At 50.4% G+C, this 20,768-nt stretch overlaps 1 protein-coding gene across 10 annotated transcripts in view; it reads right to left on the reverse strand.

Moving 5' to 3' along the window:
* The window catches only part of LOC148673777 (rhotekin-like), a 108,641-nt gene extending 88,096 nt beyond the window's left edge, over positions 1-20,545 (reverse strand). For 3 of the 10 annotated variants that reach the window (XM_088630592.1, XM_088630593.1, XM_088630594.1), the window contains exon 1: positions 20,222-20,544. In XM_088630592.1, coding sequence (XP_088486718.1) covers positions 20,222-20,512 — 291 coding nt within the window. In that variant the 5' untranslated portion in view covers positions 20,513-20,544. Of the gene's footprint in view, positions 1-13,951; positions 14,551-20,155 lie in introns of those variants that run through there. The other 7 variants (XM_088630584.1, XM_088630583.1, XM_088630585.1 and 4 more) reach the window with 6 other exon arrangements.
* Between the last annotated feature and the right edge of the window lie 223 nt (positions 20,546-20,768).

Raw genomic sequence — 20,768 nt, forward strand, 5'->3', positions numbered from 1 at the left:
CAGGATGTCTCGGCCAAAGTAATAAAAGCTCTTATCCGAGTTACAACTAAGCATCTGAACTGCACCCGATGAGAATATTGCTTAGCTAAGGGATATTTTTAATCCACGTTTTGCAATCCTGACTCTCCAGGTTGTTTTGGAAATGAGGACTTGTCTGTTTTTGATTGACTTATTCAATTAAAAAATGAAACCATGCCCTTAACACTTCTACAATGTGTCTTTTATCTTACCTAATCTCATTTTGGAGGTAAAATAGGACACCCTTTAAAGGAAGGTCAGTGAATTTGCTTATAAATCTCATATTCATATTTCATATTCACATATATGTGCTGTATATTCTAAGATTAAAAAAACTAAATTGACTATTTTGCTTGTCCATGTACAATATATGCAATTTTAGTTGTTTATATGCAATATCCAGTAAATAATAATAAGAAACAACTGAAATCTGAATTAACATGATATGATAATAATGAGATTTTATCATTCTAGCTTAGAACTTAAATACTTTTCATGTTGTAGATGTAAGAACTGAAAAATACAGCAGAAGAGTATTGTTTAGAGTAGAAATGATCAATAATAATCTGGCAAGGCTAATAAATCATTGATACGGTACAATGATTCAAATTGTTTTGAAATTCTAGCCGTCCCAACAAGCTGAAATTTACAGACCGTTGAAACAGTCTGAGCAGGACCTTAAAACCTGAAAAACATTGTAAAAATCCTGAAATGAGAACAGGGGGCACTTCTTTTGCACAAAGAGTTGCGGGAACATGGAACGTCTTATGTTCGTACGCAAGAAATCTAGTGAAATCTGTAGTAAGACCAATCCTCTTTTTTTAACAAACGGTAATTTTTGTAAAAATAAGACACGTTATGACTATACTCTGTTGATACAGGCTATATACATTCTTCCTCGTGACTTTACGACCATAAGAAAAATAGCACAACACTGTATGTGGAGATTCAGCTGAATCGCACAAGCACAGCCTACACACAGCTCCTGTGAAGTGCTTGTGTTTGTGCTTGTGCACAGGAGGGTCTGTAATCTTGTGTGTGGTCTCAGGGGCCAGAGTGCATTTCTGCAGGAGACCGTGTGCACAGCTGAGCCATCACCACAGGCGGCAAACGGGGGAGTGGGAGAGCAGTCGTGTCCCGCTCACCTTTACAGATCTGCAGTGGCCCCGAGCCCGTGCTCGGAGATCGATCGCCCATGTCGGCTCCACACGGGGGCCACGACAGGACAGTGGGCGCTGGAGGCACAAGCGGGAACCACATGGAAGTGCTTCTGAAACCAGGAGCAGGAGGTTTCTTCTTTACACAAAGCGGTGTGGGAGCGTGGAACAAGCCACCCGGACAAGGTGGCGAAGGCGATACGGTTGGTTTCCTTCAAGAAAGAGTGGATGAGATCGCTGGATCAATTCACTGTGAAGTACAAAACGGGCCCGAGGGGTCGAAGGGTCTCCTCCTTAAGGAGGCAGCCGCAGTCAGTGCCGGGACCCGACCCGGCCCGGTCAGTAAACAACAGCGCCCAGTCAGCTGTAACCCCTCCCCCGGGCCTGCTGCAACAATAATGAGAACAAAGGGGGCTTGTTTCCCTTCAACTAAACAAACAACTGTGCATGACTTCATTCCTCGCACTTACAAATGACCTCATCACACTCACACACAAAAGCAGAAAGTCACCCCCCTCCCCAGCCAGGGCATGACACGACACGCGCTGGGCACAGTCTTCTTCTGATGCTTCATCTCCCACAGCAGAGTGCAGGTTCCATATACGACCTGCGGTACCTTGAAATACTGCGCGCCAGTCAGGCACACGGGTAGTAAACATTATCAAGCAACCCTGAAACTACAGGGATGGGTACACCTTTGTCATTCTGTGCCCAAATCAAGCAGTGTTCTTGAAACTATGTTCAGTATACTACTTCACCTCAAAGGTAATGAATTCGAAGTCAATTCTAAACATTAACATCCATCTCACCTTTAGTGGTTCATTAACCATCCAGCTAGCACAACGCAAAGACTCGTCAGCTGAGCCAGACCCTGTGGTACAGTGGTATTAAAGATCTCCTCAAAGTCAAAACCTTCACCTCCATGCAACTTCTGAACGGCTATTTAAACCGCAGTACAATTCAGGATCAGAAACACAATGAAACCCACGAAAAGTGAGTTTACTTCAAGCCGAGATGCTGTGTCACTGTCACAGAATCGTAAATGTGTTCTGGAGACTTACTATATGTTTGTGTATCAAACATAAATGCATCAACGTTCTCATGCTGCTGCTTATCCAATTGGCTTCCCCACCCTGTGACATCTAAAGGCTGACTGTGCTCAGAGGACTGTCCAAATCAAGGAGTTAATGAGGGATTTCAAAGGAATCCTCCTGAGTAAGAGAAACTTTCTTCAGGCTCTGTGATTTTATCAGCTCGTTAGCTCAATTAGTGGAGTGCCTCTTCATTTCTGGGTGGAGTGAATCAGGCTGGTGTAATAGCCTTTGGCAGCCCCTCAAGGTCCTGGTGAAGCCCAGAACAAACAGCTTAAACCTCTGTCAGACTACAGGACACGACTTCTAGTGGGAGGGCAAGTCAAATTGAACGACTGCAGTTGCTGAATCGCGCTGCCTTTTCTGTCCTAGAGGGTGTCCAATTCTACGACTAGGAATCGCAGGGGGTGACTAATTACACGACTCCCTCACGACTTTTCATCACGGTTCCAAATCTCGTGTTGCGCCGTGAAAGTACCGCGAGGTCGCCTCATTCTGGCAGCCAATCAATGTGGAGCACACTGGAATAGGAGGAGGAGCACTGCACGACAGTAAACAAACAAACAACAAACACGAAACATCGAACGGACATCTGTGCAGGCTCCAGAGCTGGACGAGCCTGTCCTCCATTCCCACAGTCCAAAACACTGGCTTTCCTCCTCTCCCTGCAGCTGCACTGTACTTCCGGCTGAGCGCTCACAGACAAGAGCCCACCCCTGCGACTGGAGACTCGCTACGAGGAGATCGAGCCGGTCTGATATCATCGTAGCGAGTCGCGGAGAGTCACAGGAGCTGTTAAGAGCGCTATGACCGAGTCACACTACACAACTGACGGTAACGGGCGTGCGCTGCGACTCTACAACCCGCTGGGATTTTCTTACGATTATGTAAATGAAGGCTATGACCGAAAATCCCAGTCGTGTTTGTCGTTTGTTTGTTTACTGTCGTGCAGTGCTCCTCCTCCTATTCCAGTGTGCTCCACGTTGATTGGCTGCCAGAATGAGGCGACCTCGCGGTACTTTCACGGCGCAACACGAGATTTGGGACCGTGATGAAACGTCGTGAGGGAGTCGTGTAATTAGTCACCCCCTGCGAATCCTAGTCGTAGAATTGGACACCCTCTAGGACAGAAAAGGCAGCGAGATTCAGCAACGGCAGTCGTTCAAGACTTGCTCTCTGACTAAAAGTCGTGTCCTGTAGTCTGACAGAGGCTTTACAGAGCAGCGATAATTCTCCAGTAATGTGGGGGCCAAAATTGTAAACGATATCCAAAAATGAGACTTCACTAATGCATTGTACAATTTCAACAGAACATCCCTTTATTTGAATTCTCCACTTTTGACTACGCGTGTACAGACTCAAACAGGTCAGAGCAGAAGAGTCCAACTCCCAGCGAGAGGGAAAGGTCAACCTGTGAAACTCGACTCACACCCACAACACTAAGAGCCACGCAAAGCTACAGAGCCGCCCAGAGTTCTTATTCTGAACAAAACCGTTCTCCTGCTACAGAGGGTCAGGCAGTGTCAGCGGATTTCCCAGTTCTTTTCTTAATCGCTTGCGTCCCGTATCGCATCACAAGAATTCCACATGATTCCCTGAGCCTTGGTTTCTCATTTTGACTGCTGTGCATAATCAATCCTGAAAAAGAAAGTTCTTCTGTAAGGGTTTCTCCATGCGGACCTCTGCGCCTTTGGCTGCATGATGCTTTCCCACAGAAAATATTTTCAGGAGTCATGTGGTGTTTTTTTTCCCCCTTCAACGGCAGAACAAACTCACCAGCGGATGAATCAGTAGAGTGTCTAAATAGCACCCAAGGTCACCAAGTTGCTTTCCCGAGTGGAAGGCTTCCCAGCAGCAGTCTGCGTGTTCAGTCGTGACGTTCAGACCTTCACGCTGTTCCGGTCCAGGGCCGGAAAGCAAGAGCTGGTGAACGCTCATGGGCTCAGCTGTGGCAGCTCAGCAGTAGCCGCAGTGTTAGACCTTATACATGCTGGGATGGGCCTGCATGGCTTGTGGATAGTAGAGGTGTACCTACACATGGAGACCCAGGAGACACACTCCTGCTCCTCCCAGTGGGTTTCTCTCCTCTGTCCTGTGGACGGACTGCTTGTCCCCACACAGACATCCATTCATGCTTTCAGCCCCACGTCTCCCTCACGTTAGCACACCAGAGAACCCCCCTGCAGGTTCCTGCTCTTCACCAGCAGCAGCCCTCCGCCCTCCGGGAGCGGAGTCGGACACACATCCTCCCAGTCTCGAACCCTCTCCCCAGCGCTCCACCGCCTGGACAACGTCGGCAGCACTGTGTTCTTAGCCCAAGCTGGGAGTTCTCCTTATTTATATGCCAGCACTTATCTCACCCTGCAGATCACAGCTGGCAGCCCGCTGAAGCTCACAGGTGTGAGCCTGGTCAGTCCCTGGATGGGAGACCTCCTGGGAAAAACTAAGGCTGCTGCTGGAAGAGGTGTTAGTGGGGCCAGCAGGGGGCGCTCACCCTGCAGTCTGTGTGGGCCCTAATGCCCCAGTATAGTGACGTGGACACTATACTGTAAAAAGGTGCCGTCCTTCGGATGAGACGTAAAACTGAGGTCCTGACTCTCTGTGGTCATTAAGAATCCCAGGGTGTTTCTTGAAAAGAGTAGGGGTCCTGGTGATCCCCAGTCCTGTTGGTTTTGGACATCATCTGGAAGCTTCCATTTTTTTTAATTTAGGAACATAAGAATGTGTTGTCGATCAATTAAACAAATTAAACAATCAATTCAATTAAGGAAACTCTGTTCTTTGAGGCCTGAAGGGTACTCAGATTTTGGTCCTAAGTGACCACTAAATGATTGCGACCGTCACAGTTGAATTCTCCCAGGCCTCTGGAAATGGATGGCTCTCTGGATAGCAGGGGCCAGGATCAGGGCTGGAGAACCCTGCCACAGACTGACACCACATTATTTTACAAATCAAAGTGACAAAGGCTCAAGGGGCTGTGAGGTGCTTCCTTTTAAACCTTCAGTGTCAATGAAGCTCCGAGAGCTGGCTCTGGCATTGTGTTCACTTAACTACGTAAGGAACAGAGCGGAACACGCTACAGTCTTTATTCAGTGCGTCTCCTCGGTCCTAACACGGAATACAAACCATGCTACAAAATCATAAACCCCACAAAGCAGTGATTTCACGTACCGTACAAGAAGAAAGTCTGTATTTTGCAATATTGTCAGAATTGCTAACACCGCTGGGTGACTGAATCAGGAGTAAGAGCCATGACAGACAAGACAGTGAGGCTCTGGCCACATCACAGCCCCAGATCTCCCGTTTCCTTGAGGATCCCGCCGACAACTCCAGCAACCTGACTTCACACATTCCTGGACGAGTACGACCGAGTGAAGAAGCTGCATCCATTTTCAGCCCCAAACCCACCCGTTCTGCGTCCCCAAAGAGGCGGAAAAAAAAGTAAAACTATTTCATTTAACCTTTCATGATTTTTCATTTTAACCCAGGCCCCAGAGATTGCTCACGCTGGGCCCAGGAGACAAGCCCTTTCCCCTCTACGTGCGTCCCCCTCGCCCACGAGCCTGCCAGCGCCGCAACAGATCAGGACTCGCACGGCGCTAACTGCCTCCGCTGCAGCCTGCCCTGTAATTTGAGACCCTCTGGAAAGGATGCGTGTGTTCAGGCCTGGCTCAGCTCAGGCTGACTGTTTACCCGCACAGAAGCTTGGCTGCTGTCACGACAACCGGCCAGCTTACACACACAGACCCAGGCAGGAAACAACACATCAGAAAATATACCCTCCATTTCCACTTAAAGGGCAGTGCCCGCGAGTTCAGATTTGTTTGCTTTGATAACGTTTTTAAAAAGCAGAGCAATGTTTCCCAAGAGGCTCAGCCAGAAAAGGCGCTCATGTTGAGCTGCGCCGCGTGTCCTGGAGGTCACCGGTTCAAGTCCGGGCTGCGTCTCATCTTTGAGAGCACTGCTGGAGCTGGGTGGGCTCCTGTTGGCAGTGTTTTCCAGCGTTGTTGCACTGAGCAATCCTGCTACCCAGCAGGCACCTGCGAGCTTCCAGTGATGTCAGTGAGAGACACCGTGCTCTCCTGTAAGACTCTGTGGAGCGTGGCCCAACAAACGCCATGTCAAACAAATAAACAGAGATTAGGAGCAAATGAACACAATTGAAAACAGAAATGACTGCTTTGGATTAGGGCTGTGCTAAGCACTTCAAAAACACAGAAGTGCTCTTGAGTAGATCAACTACCAAAGCTGCTCACTTGGAAAGCAGGTTGAGGTCTAGAATCTAAAATACACAGGAAACTCTCTGGGTTTCCCAGGAAACGGTAGCCGTATATAATAAAATCCTTTGATTATGCTTTCTTTAATTAGCACACAAAGCTGTGTCACACTGGGGGAAAAAAAAAACAGCCGTTAAAGAGATACTTCTGCTATGACAAAACACTCAACACAAAACTGAGCAGGCTCAAACTGCTGGGGGCGTGCAGGGCCTGAAGCAGACAGCCATGCCGAGAGCTGACGACAGCTGCAGATATACCGGTGGGAAATTGGAAAAAAAACAAGTTGGGAATGGGATGGGGGCTCATTCTCACATGGCAGAGCACCCCGAGTGCTATATTACACCCGTGTCTGCATTGCCAAGCGCAGCTGTACGACCTGTCCGATACATGCAGCTGTTCACACGCCAGGCCTGAAAAACGTAGCTTTTCCTCCATATGAGTACGCTGATCAGGAGCACGGTCCCGCCAGCGCAGGACAGAGCAGCCCCCTGTGCCCCGACCCCCCCACCGTGTCTCCGCCAGCTTTCCGCAGCCCTGTCCCGGGGCAGCCTGGGATATCACGGACTGCTCGCCCAGCCACCTTTTTTTTTTGTTGTTGTGTGTTTGTTCTGCAGAACACTGTCATTATTTCATCCTTCATGCTTCACACAATGGCAGGATGTTATTTGGTGGCGGGGGTTTGAGAGAAACCCTTTAATTGTTTTGTTCTTGGTTAAAGGCTCCGCTGGCTGACGTCCCTTTGTGTGACTTCCGGCTCCATTTGTTATATATTGAGGCAGTTTCCCCACCGCCTTCCCCTGCTACTGCTTCCACCCCTGGGGCTTGGAGGACTGGGACTCCAGCCCCCCAGCACTCCCAGTCCAGCCTCCCACTCTGCCAGTCCAGCCTCCCACTCTGCCAGTCCAGCCCCCTGGCCCACAGCTCTCCCAGTCCAGCCCCCCAGCTCTCCCAGTCCAGCCTCCCGCTCTGCCAGTCCAGCCCCCCGGCCCACAGCTCTCCCAGTCCAGCCCCCCAGCTCTCCCAGTCCAGCCCCCTGGCCCACAGCTCTCCCAGTCCACCCTCCAGTTCTCCCAGTCCAGCCCCCTGGCCCACAGCTCTCCCAATCCAGCCCCCAGCTCTCCCAGTCCAGCCCCCTGGTCCACAGTTCTCCCAGTCCAGCCCTCCAGCTCTCCCAGTCCAGCCCCCTGGTCCACAGTTCTCCCAGTCCAGCCCTCCAGCTCTCCCTGTCCAGCCCCCTGGCCCACAGTTCTCCCAGTCCAGCCCTCCAGCTCTCCCAGTCCAGCCCCCTGGTCCACAGTTCTCCCAGTCCAGCCCTCCAGCTCTCCCTGTCCAGCCCCCTGGCCCACAGCTCTCCCAGTCCAGCCCTCCAGCTCTCCCTGTCCAGATCTTACCATCCAGCCCCTTGGCCCTCAGCTCTCCCAGTCCAGCTCTTACCGTCCACCCCCCTGGCCCACAGCTCTCCCAGTCCAGCCATGCTCTTTCACTCCAGAGCTCTGACTCCCCCAGTTGAGCCCCCAGTGCTCCCAGAGGCAGGGGAGCAGACCAGACGTGTTTAAGAACACAGTGCTGTGTGTGGGGGGTTCACTAGCTTACCCTGCTGCCTGGGTTCATCCAACAGCCCAGGCAGTGCTCAACAGCAGCCAGTGACAGAATCTGTGGATGAAAGCCCAGGGCTTGATGTGTACGAGTGCATCATCAGCACAAGGGTGCAACAGATCCCTTTACAGGCTGAAAGCAGGTAGTAAAAGACCTATAATACGAGGTGCTCATGACCTCACAGCTACGGATAGTCCTGTAGCTATAACCCTGCCAGGGCACAGTTTCATAGGAGAGTGTGGGGAGGTAACCTGCACTATAAAAAACAAGTAAGAATCATACTGCATAGCAACACGATCCATCTTGTGTTTCACAAGCTGCTATCACAAAAACATCTTCGCGCATGTTGGGCTTGTTAGCTTATTTTAAGCACATTTGCACAGACAGATGTGGGAAGTTAATACTCTGGCTTTTTGCACTAGCACAGTGTGCGAGAGAGATGGCAGCCCATAACGTTTGAAATGGCTCAAACTGCTGTCCAATGTGTATCTTAATTCCCTACGAGAAGGGCACCAGTAAAATCAGAACGGAGGGCTGGATCTCAGAGGAAGGAGGGTTTTAGGAGGCTTGTCTGGCTGGTAAGGGAGTTAAATAAGAGCACCAAGATCAGGACAGTGGGGCGAGAGGGACTCGAGTCCAGGACTCCACGCCAGTCAGTTTCTCTACAGGCTGTCAGGGAGACCAGCAGGGAACGAGAGATTCTCTTTTTACTGTATTATCCCAACATCACCTGCACAGCCTTAAACACACTCAAGACACAGGGAAGGCTTTCACTTCTACTGCCCATTAAAGAACAGACATTACTGAAGGGCTGCACTCCAGACACTGAACAGACAAGTCCGCACAAGACCAGAGCAGGTGTGTCTGCTGCCAGAAGAGACGGAGAACGTGAGGGACTCATGAACCCTGCAAAAGGGTCACTTTTACTGTAAACATCAGCATCCTCACTCCGTGCCTGTGTTCAAAAGGATGAAAGAAACCAACACCACACCACGGGGAAAGAAGAGGGTCTTTGAAAGCAAAGCCACACAAAGACAGAAGAATGCAGACTAGTGCTCATCGCATTATTCATCCTCTGTCAAAGGTTCAGATGATCATCTTTGGTCACTGGATATAGACTGCCTTGAATATTATACACTAATGCCAAGAGCAAAATAGAGTAGATATTCTCAAACAGTTTTATTTGAAACCACAATTTAGTGCAAGAAAGTACAAACATCTGAAAGAAGAGACAGGACACATACAGCACACTGCCCACAGGAAATTCAATTATTTGAAAAAAAAAAAAATCACTGAATTATCCATGCATGCAGATAAAAATGAATGCACTGGAGAAGTGAGTAATTTAGCTCCTGAAGAAAAATGTGTTGATGAGAAACCATGAGGACAACCGATCAAGAAACGGGTCAGATAAAGCCTGCAATCTGCAGAGAGACCACGGTGTCTGTGCTGGGATATATTCACAACAGGGTGCCGGATCAATTCCAGATTTTCCATTCCAACTCCAGCAAACCAATTCCCACTCCTTCACTCCTTTCACAGAACAGGACAGGTGAAAAACTGGGGTCCAGATCCTGCTTCACAGGAGGCACAAGCTCTGAACTAAAGAGAAGAAACTGCTTATCACAGAGACTGTGCGTGGCCCTTCACTTTACATACAGACATCACCTACAGCAACCCTGATAACCAACCTGCTACCAGACACAACCTACAGCAACCCTGATAACCAACCTGCTACCAGACACAACCTACAGCAACCCTGATAACCAACCTGCTACCAGACACAACCTACAGCAACCCTGATAACCAACCTGCTACCAGACATACAGAATCCCAGATAATAAATTCCTATCTATATACCAAGATATACCAGACATAACCTACAGCAATCTCAATACCTAGCCTGCTACAAGGTATAACCTACAGCAATCCAGATAAATTCCTATTTATATACAGTACTCAGATATAACCTACAGCAACCCCGATAACTAGCCTGCTATCAGATATAGGAAGTATTTACCCGTGCTCCTGCAGAGGGCTTTAGAGAACGACTGACACTGACAGCCCTTCACATCCGACAGGGGACAAACTAAAAAAAACACGGCACAATAAAAACCACTGCGCTGCGCAGGAGCAGGTCGGGATGGAACAGGCAGAGAAGGACTGAGTCTGCGGCCCAGAGCGGGGCTATCGTGGGACACGTGTGCACAGTAATCGCAGCCCTTGTGCATCCGAATGGGCACTCCAGATGAGCTGACGAGACTCCACAATCCCCCCACGCACCAGTCCCAGGAAACTCCAAAGTCCTGGCATGCCCCGTCACCATGGCAACCCTCTCCAGAGACCCAAACCCTCTACCTGACGTGCTGGGACCAGTCACAGCAAAGGGTGGGGTGTTCCAGGGTAATCCAGGTTCCTCGCAACACACTCAGAGAGACTCATCCGATCGGATTACAAATCTCCGGATGAGCAAGCGCCTGAAAAGGACAGTCTCTCTTTGTTTCCGACAGGGGCTCACGGAGGCCTCACCACACACAGTACTCCAGCGATCGGCACCTCGACTCGCTGCGCTGAGTTTAAACTTCAGGTGGCGTGGGTACAGGGGCCGCGGTGCACTCTGAGCCACCAGAGAAGGGACAGGCAGAAGGAGGAAGCAGTAATAATAATGCTACTACTACTAATAATATTCCTTACACTGAAATAGCACTTTTCTGGACACTCCACTCAAAGCTCTTTACAGGTAATGGGGATCCCCTCCACCACCACCAGTATGAAGCCCCACCTGGATGATACTACAACCCAGATTGCACCAGTACGCTCCCCACACACCAGCTCTCAGTGGGGAGGAGAGCAGTGATGAAGCCAGTTCAGAGATGGGGGTTATTAGGAGACCAGGATTTGTAAAGACCAAGGGGAAATTTGGCCAGGACACTGGGGTAACACTCCTACACTTTTCGAGAAACGCCCTGGGATTTTTAATGGCCACAGAGAGACACAGACTGCAGGGTGAGCGCCCCCTGCTGGCCTCACTAACACCTCTTCCAGCAGCAACATTAGTTCTTCCCAGGAGTCTCCCCTCCAGGTACTGACCAGGCTCACACCTGCTGAGCTCCAGTGGGTTGCTAGCTGGGAGCTGCAGGGAGATATGGCTGCTGGCACTGCATGGGTACTGAAGAGGTCCCAGCGAGGTGCAGCAGTTCCTGGGGGCTGAGCTGCAGACGTGCCTCTGCAGCCCAGCCCCCGCGTTTTCAGGACTGCGCCGGATCACACAGCGGATGAGTCAGCATCCTCTTCAAGACCCCTCCAGGTGTGGGACGGCCCTCGTCCTGTTGCAGACCGCCTCAGCAGCGCCGCACCCGCCCTGCTCTCTGGCACACACTCGCACCCTGGAGCAGGGCTATCCCCACAACCACACTTCACACAGCACGTTACATTTAACACAATAGAAGAACTAATGTGTTACTTAAATTGTACCCCCCCACCCCCAATACTTGTACCCTTTCAATATCGCAATTAACATTGCAAGAATGAGAATGGTCGAATCTGTCTCATTGGAGCTTTCTATAGGTAGGAAATGTTGAATTCTGTCAATTGATCTAGAATATTTCTAGAAATGGGATTGCTAAATTAACTCTGCCAAACGTCGGGTTTCACTATAAAATGATATAGCAAAGATGAAAGGGCCCCAAATCCTCAGGTCATCGGGCCCCCCTGCTCGTCTTTCCCACAGTTCTCCATCAGCCGGACGCCCAGCCTCGTCCCACGTGTCCCACATGTCCCACTCGCACACGCATGACCAGTCCGCTGCAGGGCACACACAGTCACACCAGGGCACCCAGAGAAAACCCACTTGAACATGGGGAGAACAGCCGAACTCCACACAGACTAAGCAGCAATGCCACCATGGCACCTAGATTAACAGCACAAGAGATGCTAAGTCAGTGCTGACCTCAACAAAGTTAGCCTTGAATCATGCAGGAGCCCGTCTCTCGGTACCAGAACTACACTCCAAAAACCAACAGGCCAGGTCTCGGGCAAGAGCAACATCCCAGCAACTTCGCAAGTGCAGGCTTGAGCAGATTTTCAACTCAAGGGGTCCAGCTGTTTGCAAGGTGGCGATGGCGAAAGGGTTTTGGAGACGCGGGTGGGGTCAGGTTGATGCAGGACCTGGGCGTTATGTCAAAACTCTTAAAGGCTGATCTGCCCTGGCTTTTCTCCTCAGCAGGAGGTCGCCGGCTTTCAGAAGTGACAGTGTTGCGGGTAATCCTTTAATCACTGTAAACTTGCACTGCTCACAAGTGTAACAACCTGAAGCCCCCTAACCATCTCCACATTATATATATATAAAAAAAGAGAGACCCGGGTAACACAGAAAGCAGGGTTCGACGTGGAGAGAGGATTTCTCCCGGCAACCACTGCTCAAGCGCCTTTTTTCGGTACCTCGGAATCTGCGTGTATACACAGAAAGTAATAATTAGAGGGTTGCGTGCCCTCTCGGAACTAACCGCCAGTTACTTTCAGAAAAACACTAATCCAGAGCAGCTGTGCAAAGCAAACGGTTTCCACTGGGAGAGCCCCGCCGAGAGAAAGCTCGGGAGTGACGGGCAGCTTTCAAGAAAACAACAAGTCCAGCGCCAGCGCGGGCGAGCGAGCGAAGACGCGGGGGGGTTTCGGTGGCTTGGAGGGGTCTAATGACACCCTATCGCGGCAGTAATGACCGGTTCCCAGCGCCGAGCCTCGCACGCCCAGCTGCGGTGGGCAGGCATCGCAGAGGAAGCGTCGAGCCCGCGTCCAGAACAGGCCGTGCTCGCCGGTCTGTCCCGGGCGGCGCTCCAGCCAGCCAGCCGCTGGGTGACCGAGCTGAAACCTCCCCGCCATCCTTCTGGCGCGCCCCTTCCGTCGGAAAGCCGTGGTCTCCACTTGCTCACGGGCGGGTGTCAAGCCCCGGCAGTACGGGTGACGTTTCAGGCAATCCTTTAAATAAATAAGCAATTACAGCCGTGCGTCCGGACCGTAAGACACCGGTCTTGACAAACAACCCCCCCCGACTCCGACTGGGCTTGAGAAACCCTGCCCAGAGCAGGCCCGGTTTGGGTTTGTGCAGGACACATCTCGCAGCCTCAGCCCGGGAATACCAAAGGCAGCTGAATGGGGCCAAAATATTTGCCACGGTTGTGTCAGGAAAAGCCGTTACAGTATACACAACTGCACATTCCGCTAGCGGACAGTGGGATACCAGAGCTCATCTCCCTTGTTATCCCGCTGTAACACTGTTGCACTGACGTCTTGGCTGGTAAAATTGTGTCTGTCCTTATTTCATGCTGGGAGTGTTCTGCAAAACCAATTTCCCCCAGAGGCGACGATAAAGCTTGAAGTGAACTGAGCGCATGACCTGTGCCACTCTTAACGTGCCAAACCGTTTTCTTACACTGTTCCCGAGTCAACGCAACACCCGGCGTGCTTCGGACTCCAAACCCCTTCACCCACGGCTTCCAGATCTTAACGGGGATCCCGGATGCTACTTCGAAGGTTGTTTAAACTTCAGCAAACTCGGAGGAGGAGGGCGGGGGGAAAGATCATCACAACATTTGTGAGCACAAACAACACTTGAATTCAAAATAACCTCTCGATCACAGCGAACGAGAGGAGCGCTTCTGTAACATGCTAAACCGAGAACATTAAACAGACCCCCCACCCCCCACACACACAGGTGTGAATGTTTTGCACCAGCACACATGTACTTTATCCCGGGATCGGCGCCTTCGACTTCGCCCTGGAGGTCAGCAGCTCCCGGGAAAAAAAGCAGTCCTACCTGTAACGTGTCCACGAAAATACTCCTCCTGAACTTTCCGCGCAGTATCTCCATTTCCAGGGCAGAACCCCTGGCCACTGTGGCTCTGGTCGTCTGGTTTCGGCAAAACATGGTCCGTCCTGTGGTCTCTCGCTCTCCCTTTTCTTAGAGGATATATATATACACACACAGGCGCGATTCCCTTTAAATGTACTCCACGCCAGCAGTCCTCCTGGGAAAAAGAAGGCGGCCAGGGAAAGAAAAATGTTTGTCCTCCGGCAGGACCAACGACGTTCCTGTTAGCTCCCCTGGTGCCCTCACGCTCAACGGGGCAGCGTGTGTGTTTATTCCCAGAGCTCTTTCGGTATGAAATCGCTGCGGCGGCACCCAAATCACACGACCCGCTTCCGCTCCCGCATCTTCTCCGCCGGAGTGACTGTGCTCTCCAGCGCTCCGACTCCCACCAGGAGAGCCGCGCCGCAAACTTTTCCAGACCCGGCCGGGAGACCCCTGGCGGTGCGTTTCAGTACTGCAGGTTACCACGGCGCGACGTCAAGATCACGGTTTTTTATTTTAGCAGTGGAATTTAAGGTATATTACTCTTACAAGACTGTTTAGCCACCTCATTGAAGCTGAGATCCTGCTCTTCCACCCCACCCCCCAACGCTCTGCTTGCTGGAGTATCTAAATCCACATTGAACAAACTCAAAATTCGGCAGCCAGAATCATTACTCCTATCCTGGAGTCCTTGCACTGGCTTCCTGTCAGGTTTCATGTCGACTTCAAAATCCTCACGCTGAGCATTAAGGTTCCACATGGCTTGGTGTCTCACTACCCGTCTGTCTACTCCCCAACTCACAACCTTCATTCGTCTGCTTCTGGCCTCCTGGGGTCCCCCAAGCCGGCCTACACTCTAGGGGTGACAGGGTCTTCTCCTGCTGCACCCCAAAGCTCTAAAATTCGACCCCCAAGGATATCGGAGAGTCACCTTCCCTGAGCTCCTTCAAATCCAGACTCAAGACCTTTGTGTCCAGGAAGACTTTTACTCAGTATCTGTGTCTCCTCCACTTTCTAACTTCTACTGCACCTCTAACCAACAATCGTCTTTCCTTTATGTACTTACTCTGTAATTTGCTATCTTTAAAGTGTTTTAAACACTCCGAGATGCTGCTTTTAAAGGTGCTATACAAGATAGTTCATTTTTTCCCCCCCAAAGAAACATCTGAATGCGATTCTCAGAATAATTAGCTACTAACTACCCATGGGTCTAGAGAGGCAGAACTGCCTCCTCTCATTTATAACCTTTCTTTTTGCAAATTCTCTTCCTCTGCAAAGATCTGTTTCCCACAGAATGGACGTACTGTAGCTGCTGAATGTAAACCTGAGCCAACACATAACAGCGTTGGACTGGGTCACAGATGCCACACCTGCAGACAGGGGTGCTCATTTTAATAAGGCAGGGCTCTGGACATCGGAGCAGTGCTATGAAACCCCAGGACACCCCCCGGGCAGAGTGCTACCCAGGTTACCGCTGGCATCTGAGCTCTGATCGCAGGCATCGGTGCCCAACAGGACAGTGCTTCACAGAATCCATTAATGGCTTTAACAGCCCATTAACAGGAAGGAATGCGCTCTGCATTAAAAACACGCTCTCCCCTCCCCCCGTACTGTACAGGGCAGGCAGCCATAGGAAATCAAGTCTAAGACTCCTTCTGCTGCAGTGGGGGGTGGGGGTGTAGAAGGCAGTGGCAATATGCCTCATATGCAATATGCTTAACCAGCAGCCATATCACCCTGCAACTCACAACTGGCAACCCACTGAAGCTAAGCAGGTGTGAGCCTGGTCAGTACCTGGATGGGAGACCTCCTGGGAAAAACTAAGGTTGCTGCTGGAAGAGGTGTTAGTGGGGCCAGCAGGGGGCGCTCACCCTGTGGTCCACGTGGGTCCTAATGCCCCAGTATAGTGATGGGGACACTATACTGTAAACAGGCGCCGTCCTTCGGATGAGACGTAAAACCGAGGTCCTGACTCTCTGTGGTCATTAAAAATCCCAGGGTGTTTTTCGAAAAGAGTAGGGGTGTAACCCCGGCATCCTGGCCAAATTTCCCCATCGGCTGTTATCAATCATGGCCTCCTAACAATCCCCCTCTGTGAATTGGCTTCATTACTCTGCTCTCCTCCCCACTGATAGCTGGTGTGTGGGGAGCGTTCTGGCGCACTATGGCTGCCGTCGCATCATCCAGGTGGGGCTGCACACTGGTGGTGGTGTTGGTGGAGGGGATCCCCATTACCTGTAAAGCGCTTTGAGTGGAGTGTCCAGAAAAAGCGCTATATAAGTGTAAGCAATTATTATTATTATTATAATACCCAGTGACTCGGTGAGGCTCAGCACGGCGGCACATGAAAGCAGGTCCTCTGGTTCTGTAGCCCCACTGCCAGTACCGTTTGCAATTATTACTACTACTGGTGATAAACCAGTACGACAGAAGCGTGAAATCGCCTTGAGCCCCTCCCCCACTGGTCCCCACAGGACAGAACAGTGAACAGCCAATCAGCCCTCAAGTGCAAATCTCTAGGCGGGGATCGCAAGGGTACTGGATACGGGCGAAAACCCGTGTCAACCCGGGGAAACATGCAGGCTCCCCTCAGACAGGCACCCCAGCTTAGAATTGAGCCCAGGACACTGGGAAGGGGAGGCAGCAGTCCTGCCCTCTGTGTGCCGCCATACAGACTGGACACAAGACCTACACACCCTCTAGGACCTCTAGACGTTTGTGCATCCGGGTGTTTGAGTGGAGCGATCGGAGTGAGGCTCGTTGTTCCAGGTGGCAAAGTGAGGTGCCCCTCCAGGAACCTAAACCCACAGCCATGACCACTACCTCCCGCCCGCAGAGTCTGGCGAGGAGGAAAGCTCACCCCTTCCCCCCCCCGAAGAGAGCTGAATACGCACAGAGATCACGCACAGCGCCTTTATGTCCGAGAGCAGCAGTGAGAAACATACAGTTAAGAAAGCAAAAGGAATCCCTCGGAATGCACAGCAAGATCATTTGCTAAGCTCTAGTTCTGGGACAAACCGAAGCAACAAACTGTGCTTCTTTCGGCCCCGCCGTCAGGGACATGGTGTCACAGAGCTCCACTCTGGTATTGAGCTGGCCTGTGCCCCCCCCCCCCACACAGACAGCTCTTATATTCTGCGCCCAGAATACTCACCCCCCTGCGTCACGCCTTGCATGTACAGCAGGCGAAGAGTTCAATGGTTAAATCAGGTAGCCATCACAGCTGAACACACACTGCCCGCACAGTGGCTGTTCCAGGTCCTCCGGTCAAACAGCCACACCCTGGCTGGTCACAGGGGTCTCTGTGAAGGCCTGGGCGCCAGACGACTCCTGTCCCGTGTGCAACCCGACTCCCTTTGTCTGCAGAGGTGAGTCAGTCTGGGGGAATTACTGTCAATACCGTCCCTGTGGGACTTAATGCCTAGCTGTGCGCAAAGTAAATCACTGGGATTTCTGAAGACTATAACATTGTGCAATTAAAATGACAGCCTATCAAAAAGGAATAATGTAATAAAACACCGCTGGGTGAAAATAGATCTTTGTCATAAAGCGGTTTTAATTCTGAAGTGGATTTCAATTGTGTGTTTTTTTTCAGCTTTTGCCAGGCAAGATAATACTAAACCCGCTGTGCTAAAACTGCGACACTTGTTGTTTTCTTTTATCTCGAAGCACGGTTAAATGTTTACAGAGGATCACATGCGAGTGCTGTTTATTTCCAGCTCTCAAACAGGGTGAAAGTCAGTGCTGGAGCAGGACTTTCCCAAGCTTGGTCTGGGAGAGAGCGCGCACACACACACACACAAACACACACACACACTCCGGGACCCCAAGCGGCCCGCTCCGGACAGCTGTGCGAAATTCTCATTTCCACAGCTCGGGCTCCCCGCCTGAGGCCTGGGACCGAGCCAGGCCGGCCCCCTCCGGACAAGGTCAGCAGATTCCCTGAAACAAAGGGCTCCTTCTCGGCTCTCCATGGCTCTTATCTCCGGGCCTGTGAAACTCCGACGAGTTACTCACGTTGAAGTCAACGGATGCAAGAACTCCGGAGTACAGGAAACGCAGGGCACACTGCCAAGTCCCCCGGAGAGGACCGGGCCGGAGCTCCAGATCAGGCAGCGGTACGAGGGTGCCAGGGCGGACAGGGAGAAAGAGCTTGCCGCTAACAGCACTCAATACTCTTTTAATGGCCTAAGAGCAGAACGAATCAATCCCGAGCTGGAACAGGAACAACTTCAGGAGCCTCCAGTCTCGAGCTGGAGGGGAACTAATGAGTAACCACAGACAAACTCAACAAAATAAATCCTCACAAAGACAGAAAAATATTACTGAACCAGCTGACCTAATTCAGCCCAGAAACAAACAAACACAAACAAAAAACTGTGCTCTTCCTGGCCTCATTTTAAATAGCTCTGGTGTGTATTTTTCCTTCTTTAGACTGAAGACCAATATGTATTTAACATAATTGCACTCTTTTAAACTACTAAACGTTATTCTGGATTTACTGTAGTAACACTTTGGAGGAGGTAAAAGCCTGTGTTGCGCTATTCCAATCATCATGCAAAAGCTGAGATTTAATAAGACCTAGAGACAGATAACACCCTGTCCATCCTTCTATTCTCTCACCACTTGATCAAAGTCAGGGTCATGGGGGAGCCTACCCCAGCCTGCAGCTGGGGTACCCCCTGGACAGGACGCCCGTCCATCACAGGAGTCGACAAGCAGCATGGAAATCACACTCAATTCAGGATCACAGTAAGCAAGCACGTGATGTAAAGAATAACTGCTATTCGAAAAAAAAAGCTACACTTCTCCCTCGTATCACCATTATAGAAAGAATTCCCCAAAAGGCCCCCCAGTCACTCACTCAATCTGACAGTCTCAATCTCTTCAAAAGACGTAACCCAGGCACTCCTGTTTCTGCCCACACTGGCTCTTGGCTCTGTGTTCCCAATTAAGACTCTCTGGTCTTCCTCTAACGTCTTTCACTGCAGTGAAACCCAAGCCTGCTCCTTCGGGGCCAGTGTGTCTCCAGCTGTCCGGGGCCTCTTCAAAGTGCCCTCAGGTGAAGAGCTGGGAGAAGCCAATTAAGCACTAATGAGCTGGTTGAGGTTGATAAGTTCCCAGCCGGACTGAAACTCCCTTTACAGACCAGCCCCCCTGGAGAGGGACTGGGGACCCCTGTTTTGCGCCCTCACCATTGTCCATTTGTATCACTACACAAAGTGATGATCCAGATAGCGAGACGAAAAAAACTGCCCCCTTTAAACGCAGCTTAGGAAAATCTTTCTTTCCCCGCCACTGCAATACAGTGCTGCCTTCACAGTTATCCTTTTTTTTCCCCCGTAAAATAAAAATCAACATTATGTCGATCAGTTCTCCCTCTTCTTTGGCCTCGCCTCTTGCTTTTTGGAAAGATCCGTGCCAATAAAAATAAACATATCAAATTCATTATGAAAGGATCTTCCAAGCGGGGAATAAGAACATGAAACCAGACCGTCGCTGCCCTGAAGAGTTTTTGCACTTCAGATTAGAGCTGCCCACGTGAACAGCTTCCTGGGGCCATTATTAGCTCACAGGTATGCGCTCGGATACATCCGAGTACAATTGAACATCCCCAAACACCGTTTATCAATGCGCAAACACTCCCAGGTACATAAGAAACCAATAGTCTCTGCAGCTGTTGCCGACCCAATAAGCTACTTAAGCAGCTGATGGGTTTTTACTATGTGTTTCACAGCGATCTCTTAGCAACCTTAACAAGCAAAGTACTTTTTTTAAAAAACAAAAAACAAAGTGACGACGTTTCTTGAGAAACTAGCTGTGAACAGCCGGACGGCAGATGTTTAAGACCGGGAGCCCAAACTAGCGGACAGTGGTTAAGCACCGAGCGCCCCCTTGTGGCGACACGCCGTGATGTTTGGTTTCGGCGGCGGTCTGACTAGTGGAACAGCTGTCAGGGAACATTGCTAACAGCCAGCACAATTATTGACAGCCAGGGCTCGTTATTACCTATCAGACACATTTACGATAGCAGCCTTATTTAAACTCCGATAGTAAAGTGATGCAAAGGAAAAGTGCCATGAAGTATGTTTATATCGACGTTTAAAAAAAATGATACCGTTTTTTTCTTTCAAGAAACGGGTTAATGAGAGGTGATTGATCACTTACCTAAGAAATTCCAATCGAGCTAGACGGACCGCCTCTCGTTTTCACACGCATAGCCAGCCCCCTTACCTCACCTCTGAAACAGAGCTTGTACCCAGGGTGAAATTCAGATCCTGCGTCAGAGTAGCACTTTGTACCAGGAGAACTGAAGAAAACAGGTCCACCGGGAGAGATGTCGACAGCAAAAAAAAAAAAACTTCTCCAGGCTGTAATGATCTCATTTCCATATTCCCGGTTCGGACAGTTTCCAAGCAGTACTGTCGATCTTGTGGTTCCACGGTTCTGTGGTTTGATTTCAGAGCTCAGAGATTCTAGTTTATCATGGGTCACGGAGACTCGAACCCTCGAAAAAGAAAACATGGCACCAACAAGCAAGCACTTATCAACAATTCAGTAAAGGGAACCCTCCCTAAAACTCCTTTTGTAAGCGTGTGGCTTGATGTGGAGAGATGACATCACAAACAGCGCCCAGGACACCGATGATGATGTCACACTGTGCCTCACAAAAGGTATCTGGCGTCACGTCTTTTCAAAAACTACTCTTCAAAAGTGTATTGAAAGCAAAAAGCTATTTGAACGATGGTAAATGTTGGAGAGCTTTTTCTACCAATCCTTC

This window comes from Lepisosteus platostomus, chromosome 4 (assembly GCF_059453375.1).
Source record: "Lepisosteus platostomus isolate fLepPlt1 chromosome 4, fLepPlt1.hap1, whole genome shotgun sequence".
NCBI lineage: Eukaryota > Metazoa > Chordata > Actinopteri > Semionotiformes > Lepisosteidae > Lepisosteus > Lepisosteus platostomus.